Genomic DNA, 14,149 nt, shown 5'->3' on the forward strand with positions numbered 1-14,149 from the left:
GGAAAGATAATGAACACACATAACAGTATATGAGATTTCAACAAAAATTTAAGAGTACTTCATGGGCTGAAACGATCTCATGTGGACCCATGGCTTCCAAGAGGTCTTGCTTAAAAAAGCAACCAAAACTACCAGAATATTTTCCATGCCAATTTCAGCCAGTTGTCTCCTGTGAGCTGATCTAATCAGATCATGATGGATGGATCAAACTTTGTTATGTGCTGAAAACTGGGTCTGTGTCTATCAAAGGGAGAAGGGTTCAGCTTGCACTCTGCCAACCAGCTGGTCTGTAGTCCACTTTCAGTAGTCCTTTTCCTCAAGAAGAACTTGGAAGCTGTAGGCTGGAAATGTAAACAGACTGCTCTCAGACTTCTTCAGGGATCCTTCAACTTCTTCCTTAGAGAAGGGCGAAACACTGACTGTTGCATTTACCTGGGTAACCGTGAAGATCAGAGTAAGGCGGAATGATACGCCAACACTATTGAGATTACAGAGCTAGAACCTTTGTCCACTGCATTTAGCATCACTTGAACATATATTCTAAGTCAAACCCCTTGCAGTACAAGTTAGGAAGCGAGAAGCTCTGTCTTGTGTAAGATTATTTGTCCCACTGAAATACAGCAGGCTAGAAGTACCACCATAACCGTAATGTAGGAACACGCTTAAGAGTCTGATAGCATCACTCCACTTTCCAGCAAAATTCCTGCAAGAGGTAGGTTTTTCCCCAGAGTTAGTGGGACACTTCTCATTGGGCCAAGTTAATAAGCAAAATAACATGAACGGAAAGATATGTACAGAAAGGGGTTTTTTTTTATTATGGAAGCCCTCTGGTGTCCTATTTTAAGAATTGTAGCACATTAGGCACGTGACTTGGAAGACTTGTGAAAGACCAAGCTGAAAGATTCTTTTATCTTCTGACACAGGAAAAAAAGCTCACCCAACCAGACAAGCCCTCAAGATAAAGCAAACCATTCATGGGGATGGTCTTTTACAGATCCTATCTCGATCCTTTACCAGCAATATACAAAGCACCTTATAGCTGAATGCAAACTGTCAGCTGCGTCTCTGCATAATCCTTCCTGAGATCAGGAAACCACAACAAAAGATCACAGGTGCTCTAGATCCAGTGCTTGTATGTTCTTAATAGGGATCCAACAGCTTACTAGACACAGTTGTTCAACAGTTATATCCTTCAGCTCCATTCCAAAGAAATTAACATTCCTAAAGTTACTTCACATTCTCAGAATCTGAAGATTAGCGAAGACATTAGAGAGGGCATGACTCTGGAATGAAGAGGAGAAATTCAGTACTCAAGAAGACTAGGTCTTTCTTACCTGTTCTCATTGATGGTAAAATTACAAGAGGAAAGATAATTTCCCAGAAGATAAGCTGGCTCCATAAACTGCATTATTGACTGGAAGAGGTCCTTACTAAGATAGGTATAGACAGATAATATTGCATACTTGCAAGATCATAAGGACCTTCCAGTTGCAACAGCTCCTTTAAAATCACCTAGGACTGAGAAGAACTTGGGAAACGCATCACAGTCCAAAGGTATCAGGGTTTGTGGTTTTCAGGCAGCCTTGGCAAGGAAGGCCATAATCCTAATTTGCAGCCCAGGTCTTTTGCATGATTCTAGCTCTATACCATAAATGAAAGGTGCGGAAGAGGAAGTAGAAATCAGAAAACAGTGGTACACCTTTTAAGCCTTTCCAATTCCTAGAGTCCCTGAGGACGGGACAATTTCAGTGACAGGGCCCTTCACTGGAAACCTCTGGGAAACTCAAGGTGTAGTACTGAATCTACTGGAACACAGTGAAGCAGACCTCCTCATAACACATTTGAAGGTGACTGGTTCATCAAGTGTCCTTTCTGTTCAAAGCCACAGAAGCTCTCCCTCATACCTGGGAACTCTGAGCAAGTGAAGCCATACTTTGGCTAACTACAGCCTTTTGAAAGAAATAATGTAGACATATAGCTTGTGTTCAAAGCCTGATGATGTTAATAAGAAATAGCAAATTGTACACATCCTGGGGAGATGAAATTCCTGAAGCATATTAGATGCCAATCACAAATTAAGCAGGGTTTAACACTGACCATGGGCAACAGCATGAGGAAAATTCTAGCTCCAAAACATCTAATTTAATTAACAGAAAAAGTGAATTAGCTCAGGAGCAAAGGCAGCAAGTTATAATGCAGGACATTTTTCTCCTTTCAAAACTGATATACTGGCCAAATGAAAAACATTTGGTGGATGCTTTTACATGATGGGTTAAACTTTGAAAAATACTGTAAAATAAAAACACTTTTTCAGAGTTATGACAGCTGCATGCGAAATAAGCTCTGAGTTTTTACAAAATGATTGCAAAGTTTTCCATTCTAGACATTAAAAGCCACCTACCAATCTTTGCCACAATGCACAAATATTTTTACTCATTAGAAAAAGTTATTTTCAACAGAAAAAACGTTAAGATGGCAGATGGACTATTAAAGCAAATCATATCAATTCCAGTCAACTTACTTACAATGTAGGAAAAACATGTGAACTAAATATGAGCCATTTTCTGCAGCGTCTTTGTTTGTATTACATCCCAACCACACAAGATAACCTTACTCATTTTTTCCTCAGAGATAAAGGCGTATGTCTTTTAACAAAAAGGAAGCAAAATCTCAAATGCTCAAAACTTTATAACTGTAAGTTTTTCCTTTCTATAAAACAGAATATTTGTGTATACATGTATTTATACCTCTAAATTGCAAGTACTCCATCTTTGACACCTCTCCTATAAATTGAGGGCTGCAAAATAAACATAATATTTCACAACTATATCCACACGAGAATTCACCATTCTCGAGAAGTTTAAAAGAAAAGAATGGGAGCTAAAAAGAAAATAAATTTTGTTTAAAATAAATTCTATAATAAATGTGCCAATAAACATTGTCTGCAGACATTAACAACTTGATATATATGCTTCAGCAGCAGCAGCCAAGCTTGAATTGACAAGTTTGCAGATTTACTCAGTTTGGTTATGTATGGTTTCTTGATACTGTTTGGTTGCAACTGAGAAGGCTACCATGCATCTGATGTTATTTAAAAGAAGTCTTGCCATATTCTAGTAGAAAGTAAAGCTCTGACAGCTTAATGTATTCTGGGGCTTAGCATTCTGGTGTTAACTAGGTATGTGAGTTTTGCTAGAGGTACTTCTTCTAAATCTTCCACACTGTCCTTATACAGCCACAATTGTTATTTGAACGCAAATCTTCTAGAAATGAGTGGGTACGAGTATAACATTTTGGGTATGATGTTCTGGAAAGTAAGAGATAAGAAATGCATTTTGACTTTCCATATAAGCTATTAATAAATTCAAGAAGCAGGAGAACATTTTACCTCATTAAACATGTTCACCAAACTGCTGTAACTGGGTATTTTTATAGGTCAATATTCTATAGCACTGAAGAAATAATATATGAGCAAGCGCTGTAAACAACTATTTTCTTTGCTTATTAATAGAAGGAATCTTAAACCTGAGGTTGCTGCTACTACAGCCTGATTTTAAAAAGGCCTGAAACTGTCTGATAATAAGCTTACATAATCTGACTTTTGAAATACTACAGAAATCAATATATGACCTCCAGAGTTTCTAAAAACAGTCCATCTGGGTTTTTTTCCCCCCTACTGAGGAAGTTTCTTCTATTTAAAATTTTGCTTACCTAATGGAAGCCACACATTAATATTCAACATCTTTGCTGCACATAACCAGAGTGAATATAGACAGGAGAGTCAAACCTGTGCTTTAAGGCTCCTAGTTACAGCATTTTTTATTCATGAACTTAATCAACTTCGAGTTTATCTGCAAAAGAGCTTTTTCCCCACTTGCCACATTATGTTAGCAAATACCAGAAGGTCAACAATTGTTTCTCTAATTCCTTGCTACAAACGCATGCTGAGGAGTTATGTGCATTTCCAAAATCGATCCTCAGTTACCAAGACATCTCAAGAGATGGAAGGAGTATGAAGGAGGTGGGTTGACAATGTCATTTTGTCCTTCTGTAATATGATAAAATTGAATGGGCTGCCTCCTCTCTGTCAGAGTAACAAATTTTGTTTAGATGACACAAAATATTATTTAAATGAAAAATTCTGTCATATCTGCTTACTGAAGGCCAAAAAAATACTGTGATTTTTATTTTTTGCAAAGTCTCTAATTTTTGAATGAAATCCTGATCATCCTTCAAAATTAAGACAGCACCTAGATAACGTTTTCCAAGCTTTATTTCTTTCACTGTCTAACTGCCAGAACATAATTAGCAAGATGACAATACAAACTATAGGTATTTTCTTCATTTTGATTGGCACCATAAGCAGTACCACAAATTCAGGTCCTAAGAATACTAGGGCTGAGAACACAACTCAGGTGTCTTTAGCATGACGACTTAGTAAGTGCAGTGAATTTTATACAAATTAAGAAATTTGGCGAGCATAATGTCTCTCTAGAGTGTTGTAGTAACATTTGTAGAGAAACACAAACTCAAAAGCAGCAAGTTACTGAAAACAATAACAGTAAAAATGCAAATGTTACTAAAGTGAAATGGGCATGACGGAAGTTAAATATCTGATAAGAGTTTACAAGACTCAATTAAGAGGCAACTAAAAACAGAAAAACAGGAAAACTCCAAAACATTATTACCTTTTTCTCCCATAAAACCTTTTTGAAAAGATTCAAAAATCACTTTTAAATGACCTACGAACTATAAACACAACACTATTGTTCAACAAAGACACGATACTGCACTTACCAACTGGACTGGTACCAGCTCCATTTGGCACTGCGAGGTCAGTTGTCCCCAGCATTCCACCTAATAATTGAAAAGCCAGATGACTAAACTAAATAGTTTTCATTAAAATTATACATCATTTCGTATTTCAAAGCTTTGTGCATTAAAAAAAGAATTACACCATCATTAGGTGGTGGTGTTTTTTTTTTTAATGAAAGCATAAAGTGTAAAAAGCATTAAAAAGTGTAAAAAGAGTGTAAAAAGCATTAAAAAGTGTAAAAAGAGTGTAAAAAGCATTAAAAAGTGTAAAAAGAGTGTAAAAAGGGGGAGCGCAATAGTACTGAAACCCTACCTGCATTGCCAGTACTCGGTGGTCTCTGAGGGGCCCCAGGCGATACGTTCCGATGCAGCGTGGTCTGAGGTGGGGAGAGCATGGTGGTGTCCGTTAACGATGAACTGGCGGCCAGCGATGGGGATACGAGGGAACTCCCTGGGTTACTGTAGGTTAAAGTGTTGGGATTGGACACTGGAACCGTAACCGACATCGAGAAGTTCTGCGCAGGCAAGCCGGGCTGGAGGAAAGGAGGCACAAACACACACAAGACAGCAATATTAGTGTTAACTATATTTACAGAAATAACACATTATAAAAATACACTTTACATTTTGCCAAGATTTGCTCAGGTAAAATTAAGAGTTAATTATGTTAGTTTTGAAACTCTATTTCACTAGGAATACAATTATAAAACATCCATTTGTTGCATAGCCTGGTGTTGTGAACTATTATACTTTATAAGCATACAATTTCAGAAAAGTTACTTATAAACTTTTAAAATACTGAGACAGTCTGCACACAAAAAATTGAACATATTCATATTAATTTGCTAACTCAGAAATATAAATTTATCAGTTAATTCAGATTACAAACTAAGCATATCTACAAATCAATGAACCATTGCATCTTCAAAACGTAAGCATCAACATGCACATTATAAAACAGTTACAAGACAAAAAAGGAAAAGTTAGTAATAGCATTTTCTTTTAATAACCTTGTCAAATTAAGATATTCTACTATTCTCTAAAACTTTTTCTTTTTCAACAGCCTAAAAAAGTAAACATATCTTTAGAAATTCATTAGCTTCAGTTACTTGAGTTTAACCATTTCAACTGTCATTATTTTGAGCTTTGTCTACACAAAACCCCAGTCGGATAACCACTACATTTTTCTTTTTTGCAAATTTCATTTTTTTTAATTACAATTTTTACACCATTATTGAAAAGGCCACTATTTTTCTGAAGTATATATGTTTGTTACCGAATCAAAAGCTTAGATGCCTGCCCATCTATGGTACTCATTTGGCTATGACTAACTTCTTTGGCCTTTGTCTCATTCCTATCCTTTGACAGTGGTGAGCTCTGACACAAAAGGGACTATTTTCTTTCACAACACTCAGTTACTGAAAACAAAGCCAAGATAGGTGCAATTTAAGGTTAAAAATTGGGTAGAGCTTATTGACAAAATAAACGACAGTGTCCATATTAAAGTAATCCTAATAATAATTATTGATTTTTGGTACAGACATAAGCAAAAAGTAGTGAAGTACAGTAACAGAATATTAACAAATCATTTACAGTATCTAACCAATGGCAAGCTGAATCGATATTTGTCTTCATGGGAAAACTACTTAAAGAAACTGTTCAACACCTACAGAAAATAATGGTTGTTTTTAAACAACATGCTGTCAAGTAACTCGAATTAAACTTGAAATACCAGAAGTATGCTTAAAACAATGCATAGAAGCTAGCAGTTGGGACATTTCTTGACAGATTTCTCACTATACAACCCTTAAATGACAGCTTTCCCCACGCCCCGCCTTACAATAAAGCCTGCCTGCCCATCTATGGTACTCATGTGGTTATGACTGACTTCTTCGTGCTGTGTCTCATTCCTATCCTTTGACAGTAGTGAGTCTACCAGAGCAAGAGAAACATCTTACACAATACCCAAAAGTACTGGAAACAGAACCATAATGGATACAATTGAAACTATAGAAATGAAACTATAGAACTAAAACAAAACAATGCTGCCATTCTTTTTTGCAGTGATTTCCACATAGAGAACTTAGGGTGTTCATGGAGACCACAGAAAAGCAAGGGAGAGAATTTAGATGCATCATACTGAGAGATGAAGCCTGAAGATGGCTTGACGTAGAAATGCTGGATATCAAAAGCTTTAAAACAAAGCAGGAACAAAAGATATTGGCTTCATTCAAGAAAGAACTGATGCTGGGTGTCAGGACTGTCAGTTTGCTGTTAATTCCCTGGAGATGGTCCTATTGCTCTGAACAATAGAGCCATTTCCAGTACCAAGGAGTCATTTGGGGACACACTGCTCAATTACTTCAGGGTTTATGCAGATTAACCTACCCAAGTCCATTTTTTTCCAATTGCTACAAGATCTGCAATGTTAAAAAAACTGAAAGCAGGTGTGTCCTACTATTTTTATTAGAAAATAGCTCCCCTGTAATATTCAGCACTACTTAGATTTGTAAATAGAAGTTATTCTCGCCAAGCACACCTCTGAAAAAAATGCAAAATTTAAACTCCTGTTATCCCCAAACTTCTTGGGTTCTAGAACCCAACAGTTCTCTTCCAAGAGTCCTTCTCCACTAAACCTTCTTCCTTTTGCCTCAGACGCCAATCCAGTCCTCAGCATATTAAATTCCACTGATTTGATGACAAACTTACTCCAATTCTATTTGCCCTCTTGCAACATTTTGTAAAATCTTGATCAACAGACAGATAAATAGTTACAAGATGTAAACAAATCATCATCCCAAGATACAAGCTACATCCTGAGACAGAATCTCTCCCTATAAAAATATTTTAGGCAGGATCAGGCAATGAGACCATGATACTGAGATTTAGAAGTATTACATGAGGTGCGCAGAATTTCTGAGCACAAAGGAGAAGCTAGAGATGCAGCTTCTTTCTTATTCTTTAAGATAAAATGTATTTTAACATAATCAAGTATGCATCTTATCATTTTTCCCATAAAAATATGTATTGCCTTCTTAAACCATTACACTCTCTTATCTTTACTGTGGTACTCTGTGATAAGCAAACACTGTGAAAATTCTCATGCACATAATTAAAGCACAAACCATACTTTAGTACTCACTGCGATTTTATGATTCCGCATCATATTATCAAACTCTTCATTAATTTTTTTATATTTTTCTTCTGTATGTGGCGTGAGCACATATGAAGTGTCAGGGTCCGGGCTGTCGCACCCTCTGTGTTCCTTCTTGTTCAGAGCCTAAATAATGAAGTTAATAAAAAGGATCAACAAATAAAAAGTAGAGATAAAATAAAAGTACTTACAGGGCCTCGCTTGAAAATAAAATCACTATCTTCATTTAGTTTGCTGAATCTGTCCTCCGATAGTGGACTGTGCTCAAAGTAATCGTCAGCATCAGGGCTCTCACAACCATTAAGGCCTTTCTTTCTTAAGGTCTGAAATACAATTGGAAAATTCACATACAAATCATCCTAACTTGCCAAGATGTTTTGTACACTACTGAATCATTCAGAGCCACTGAAACTACATGAAACTTTCACAGACAGAACTCACTTTTCAACAGACAAGCTCAGTCTTTCAAAATAGCTGCAGAGCGCAGCAACAGAAAAGGTTGATTCAGAGGCACAGCCTCTCCCAGGTGCCATCTCATGGGTCACTTTAATCAATAACCATTTCAACCCTCCAGTATTCCATTCAAAACTGTTTCTAGACACTGGTTGATGGAATTAAGTTGCCTGACATACAAAGAACGTTCAAACCTTTGGCAAAGGAGTTAATGACATTGCTAGCAATTGAAACACATCTCCCTGTTTACTGGATCTTTATTAATAAAAAAGATATTAGCATCCCAATTTTTATATCCTCATTTTAAAGAGCATATAGATAAACTTTGAGAAATACAGTGGCTAAAATTTCCAAGTGAACTTAACAATTGCTATGTATCAATATGTATAACGCTTGGTCTCACAAGTTTACAAAGGCAGGATTTTCCTGCACTTCCATTATTGTGCATAACAACAAGAATTGCATAAAAGTATAAAAAGAAGTGAACACAATCCCTCTCTAAAATGACTGTTTGCCAAATATGAACTTTTTCAGTCTTTTTTTTTTTTACTTCATTTGATGCAACTGCTTTGTTGGGACACTTCCTGTTTTCTGATGGAGCACTCACATCAACATCCCTGAAAAAAGGAAAAAAAGAAAAAAAAACCTTGCCCACACCTAGGCATTACAAATTAGTTACTGAAACAAAGGAGGTAAATCTGCAGGTCTCATGACTGAATACATTGAAAGATATATTTGTACTCCTGTCTTTCTTTTTCACTGTCTTACACATTTAGAAATCTCACTTCGCAAGTTTTCATTTAGAATAAAACAAGATTTGGAAATGCCACCTACAGAAAAATCTTGAATGTTTAAAGAAATGTTTCAAAAGGACAGCAATATAATTATTAAAAAGGCAAATGTTAGCATTATATTAGACAGCAATGGGACCTAGAAAGGCAGGGAGGAGGGGGAGAGGAGGGTTGTGGGGGCTTTTTTTTCTGCTGACAAGCTGTTGATATTTTATTGATTTTAAAAAACCTTACAGGTTTGAAATCCACCAGCTGACACTTTGGGAAGCCTAAAGAAACTGCACTCACACTCTCCTGTACAAGCTTGCAAGTGTATGGTTCCATAACACTGAAATTCTGATAAATATATAAATAAGGCAAATGAATCTAAGTCTTAGTTTAGACTATGAATATGTTCAGCAGCTTTTTTTTTTTCTTCCTAAAGTGCTATTTTCTGATTCCTCGCCTAACAAGAAGTACTCAAAACCTTACTTACTGCTTACATATACCCGCAAAACACTGCCTATTTTTACTTCAGTTTTCAAGCAGCGCTCTACAATTCAATTATGCAGGCTGAAATTCTTGAATATCACAGGTCACCAGAAGCTGTAATTCCTTCTCGAGTTACTTGGCTTGCTCTGCGTACGCCAGCCGAACTCCCCCAAACACGCGAGCCCTAGGTCAGCATGTGGGAGAACAGGTGTAGCCCCCTCCGACACCCGCCGCAGCGCCGCGCCACCCCGGCGAACCAATCAGCTGGACACGGGTACCGACTTGGCCATACAAGGGCCTGCCGCTCGGCCTCCGAAGGTCGCCGGCTGCCATCCCTCCCGGCCCTTCTTCGCCAGTCCAGGCTGCCAGTCTTCTGCACGTCAAGAGCGGCAGGGAAAACGTTAACGCCGTGTAATCTGGATTACCCTTAACCCCCGCGGAACTCTGTAAATAGCGTCTCGACGTGGCGTTCGGCATCAGCGTGCGCACGTGGCGCCCACGACAGCTTTAGAAGCTGCGATTCTATATTATAAAGAAAGATCTTGCGAGAAATATACAGCAGATACACAGGAGGCCTTCTGTCTAGACCACCCCCTTCTTTTAAAACATTAGAGAAATTTTAAGTATTGCAATGTGGGAGCTTCATTAGTGTCTCTTTCAATATTCTAAAATCAACTGAAAACTTGCAAGAGTAATCCTGCAGATCTGTCTGAATATTATAGCCCAAGCTCTGATATAAGCAATAGATGCAGTTAAGTATAAAAACGCCTCCTTCCTCTGGGCAGTTATTTTTATTCTGCTAACAATGGGGTTAACTCTGCTTTGACTCATGAGGAAGGAAAATGCCTCAGTATCTCCCGTTTAAGATTCTGGAAACCTTCACTCCAGATGGGGTTCCTGTCATTGTGGAAGGACTTAAGCCACGGTTCACTGTTACAGATAATCAGTCTGGGTTTGATATCCAAAGCTCTGTCTCCTTATCGCTAAAACCCGAGCTGTCACTTGGAGGACCTGACCATAAAAAGACTGCCTACTTTATCACTGCCCAGAGCACAATAGTAAACGGCCGCTGCGCCGTGGCTCGGAGGAGCAAGTGGAATGCTGTAATCTGTTGACAAGGCCAGGCGAAGCCTATGAGAGCCAGGCCGGCCTCGGCTTTCTCACAGGCTCCGAAGGCAGACATGATAACGGGCTCTGCTCGCTAAAAAACAAGGAAGGCTGGGACTACTGGGAATCGGGCTGCGGGCACGCAGGAAAGCCAAACTCCATAAACAAGCGCCGACTCCACCCTTCATATTCTCCATAGCTAAAGCTTGTTGTTTCTTCAATGGATGAAAATAACTCACGCTCCCTCATTTTTTTTCCAAGATATTATCATGAAGAGGGAAACTTTAGGAACTCTGGAGATAATGTAAATTAAGGGGGGGGGGGGGAAGGGAAGAGAAAAGAGAAGGAGGAGAGACCAAATAATGTTTTTGTAACACAGAGATTATATTGCTGTGTAGTTACATGCTAGCTTGCTTAGAGTAAAAGATGAAAGAAAAAAAAACAGGTTTTGCAGTTGAGGCTAATATACATAAAACAAAAATTTTTTTTTTTAACTGTCACAAGAGGGGAAAAGAACTTGAAATTTCAAGTTTTGCAACTGGATGCTTAATGCTGTTACCTTCTGGTGTTAAATCCTATAATCCAGATCATTTAAAGGAATGCATAGCCATTTGAGTTAATCTGTATTAATCTGTATTACTTTCCACTTCCTTTAAAGACTTACCAAAATTACTGATATTTGTTCCAAGACTTGCTGCCAAAGCATTATATTGTGCCTTTAGTAACAGATTCTGCAGTTTTTATATTCGACTGGATTAACTAACTGATGAGAGAAGATATTGATTTTTATCAGAAAATAATGCATTGCAAGTGTTTAAGAGGAACCAAGACAGGTAAGAAATCTTGTCAAAAAGGATCAGGCAAACAGAACAATGTAATTGCGCTGCACACAAAGTCATTATACAAATGTTCCAGAGAGCTGTGGTAATCTTGATATTACAAGAATGGCCCCGAAATGCTAAACTAGTTTTGTTCCACCATGTAAAACTGAAATATGCAAGTATTATAACTTAGTTTTACATTGATCTTGTGGAATGGCAGAGCTTTGAAAACACTGTATGAGAATGGCTGGACTAGCCATGAAAGGTTTAAATATTTTAATTCAGGCACACAGCACAAAAGCCCCAATATTTTCCTGAACTTCCCCCCACATTTTAGTGTATGGAAAGTACTTTAAGTTGCACCATATTTCATCAGTTTAGCTTAGTTATTCCTCTGCAAGAAGCATATAAGGAATAGAAGAACCGCTCACTAAGTCTATCAAACTCTAATCAGGAATGCTACTTGCTAAATGTAAAGAAAATTAGCTTCTCTATACAACTCAATCCAAATTTCACTGAAACTTTTACTTTTCAGTATCCATGTTATCAAGGTACAACAGAGCTATTTATGATGTGATCCACAGGGAAGCAAAGATGCTACCCAGCCATCACAGTGAAATTGTCTCAGCCTAAGTTTCCCTCCACAAAATCCAGCAGAGAAACATGGAATCCAGCAGCTTTGAGCCCACTGAGTCTCTGCAGCCTGATATCTAATCACGACCTTTTCAAAGTCCCCTTCCTCTCGCCCCGCAGCATGCAAGTTCTGTCACACCAGCTTACGCTGGCTCATTATATCGGTCATCAGCATTACTGGAAACCAGAAACTCTGAACTAATCGCACAGATTACTGCTCCAGGGAAGGAGTTAACTGACAACAGCCCCTATCATCTCCATGAAACAGCTAGCAGAGAGACATATAAATTACGGAATATTACAGAAACCAGGATTTCTCATTGGTGGTGTCTATGCCCAAGTCTGAAATGACATCTTCCTAATGTTTAAAAAAGAAAAAAAAAACAAAAACAAAAAAAGAAAAAGAAAAAGAAAAAGAAAAAGAAAACAACACACATTCAGCATGTCTTGTGCACCGACTCAGTAAGTGTGGTTAAAAGGCCAAGACTTCTGATATTAGTGATCTGGGCTCATCACCGGCTCTGCTGGCCAAACCATGAAGAATTCGGTTATATTATTTGCCAAGTCAGGAAATATTATTTTTCTGCCTTAAAAGGCAAAAGGAGGAGGCCCTCACATGTTAGAAGGGCTATGAAGTGCAGAACCACGCCAGCCCATTCAAAGACAGGTTTCACTGTTGGGTTTCTTGTAGTCTCCTAATATTACACAAAAAGGAAATGGCTGCTGTTATCAGTGCTACTATGCATCATGTTAACAGCTCTATTTTTGCACTTACTATTGGAGCTGGCCAAACAGGATTTTTGTTGGTGTTTCATCCCAAATCATGAGGGAAACATTTCCAAAACTTTACGAAGATTGAAAAATGATTCCCTTTAGAAAACACTAACTTCTCAGATAAAAATAGTGGCTAGTTTTGTTTCTGCTGCTTCAGCCAGAGCATGGAAAAGATGAAGAAGCACAAAGCAGGAGTAATCACTTTCTAAATGATTATAAATCTCTAGGAGTAAGTATTCCTTAAGTCTGAAGTAATGGAAGAAGCTCCACTAATACTTCCAAATATCACTACTCCTGTAGTAAACACGTACGCCATGGTTATCACAAAGATAACCAAATAAACAGCCTCCTGATGCTCCAGAGACTGCTTCCATGCAATAGTGGAGAGGGAAAATACACTGCTGCCACTTGTACCATGTTCCAAAGGCTCCTTATCCACAGACGCAATCATCAAGCACTTGCACAGCTTCTGCACTCGAAGGATGGGGCTGAGCGTTACTCCTTGTCATCCGTGATAGGAATGACAGCAAGATCACTGACGCAAAAAGATTACGAAGCTGCAACCTTACACCAATAAAATGGAAAAGCCAGGGCGCTAGTCCAGGAAAAAAAAAAAAGATTCAATAATGCCTTTCATGTTAACATTCAGGAACAAAGAAAAATAACCCCTGAAATAGGGATCCAAGGATAACCGTGAGCTATTTAGCCATACTGTAGTTTTCAAGATCAGTCTGCATTTTACTCCATCTATGCAGACAATTATGGATCTCCATGCTTTAAAGCTCCTTCCCTACACTGTTTAAAAACACACCCAAAACAAATCAAATCAAGGAGACAAATGCGTTGTTTATATCAATCATGCCTATTTATTTACTTGGTGACGTGGGTCTATTCCTACTAGAGGGCTAGGTCACACTTGCAGCTCGTGCAATACCTTAGGGGAATACTGGTGACAGTGTTTGCTGTTTCACGCACACGAATCCTCCTTCCCCCCGTGCACCGCGGCTTACGCACTGAAGGAGGCATCACACCAAATGCAAGAGGACTGCTCAAACATCTCTATGGGTGCAGTGGGACAGGCAGACTGACAGCTTACTGCCACAGAAATTACACGATCCCAGCTTCTACCC

General features: G+C 38.3%; 1 protein-coding gene across 5 annotated transcripts in view; it reads right to left on the reverse strand.

The window, feature by feature from the left end:
* MEF2A (myocyte enhancer factor 2A) overlaps positions 1 to 14,149 on the reverse strand; it is a 93,264-nt gene that overhangs the window by 17,806 nt on the left and 61,309 nt on the right. For all 5 annotated transcript variants that reach the window (XM_067305911.1, XM_067305914.1, XM_067305913.1 and 2 more), the window contains 3 exons: positions 8,161 to 8,292; positions 5,129 to 5,348; positions 4,798 to 4,857 (listed from right to left, as the gene is read on the reverse strand). In XM_067305911.1, the coding sequence (XP_067162012.1) occupies positions 4,798 to 4,857; positions 5,129 to 5,348; positions 8,161 to 8,292 (412 nt within the window). The remainder of the gene's footprint in view (positions 1 to 4,797; positions 4,858 to 5,128; positions 5,349 to 8,160; positions 8,293 to 14,149) is intronic.

This window comes from Apteryx mantelli, chromosome 15, assembly GCF_036417845.1.
Source record: "Apteryx mantelli isolate bAptMan1 chromosome 15, bAptMan1.hap1, whole genome shotgun sequence".
In the NCBI taxonomy this organism is placed as follows: Eukaryota; Metazoa; Chordata; class Aves; order Apterygiformes; family Apterygidae; genus Apteryx; species Apteryx mantelli.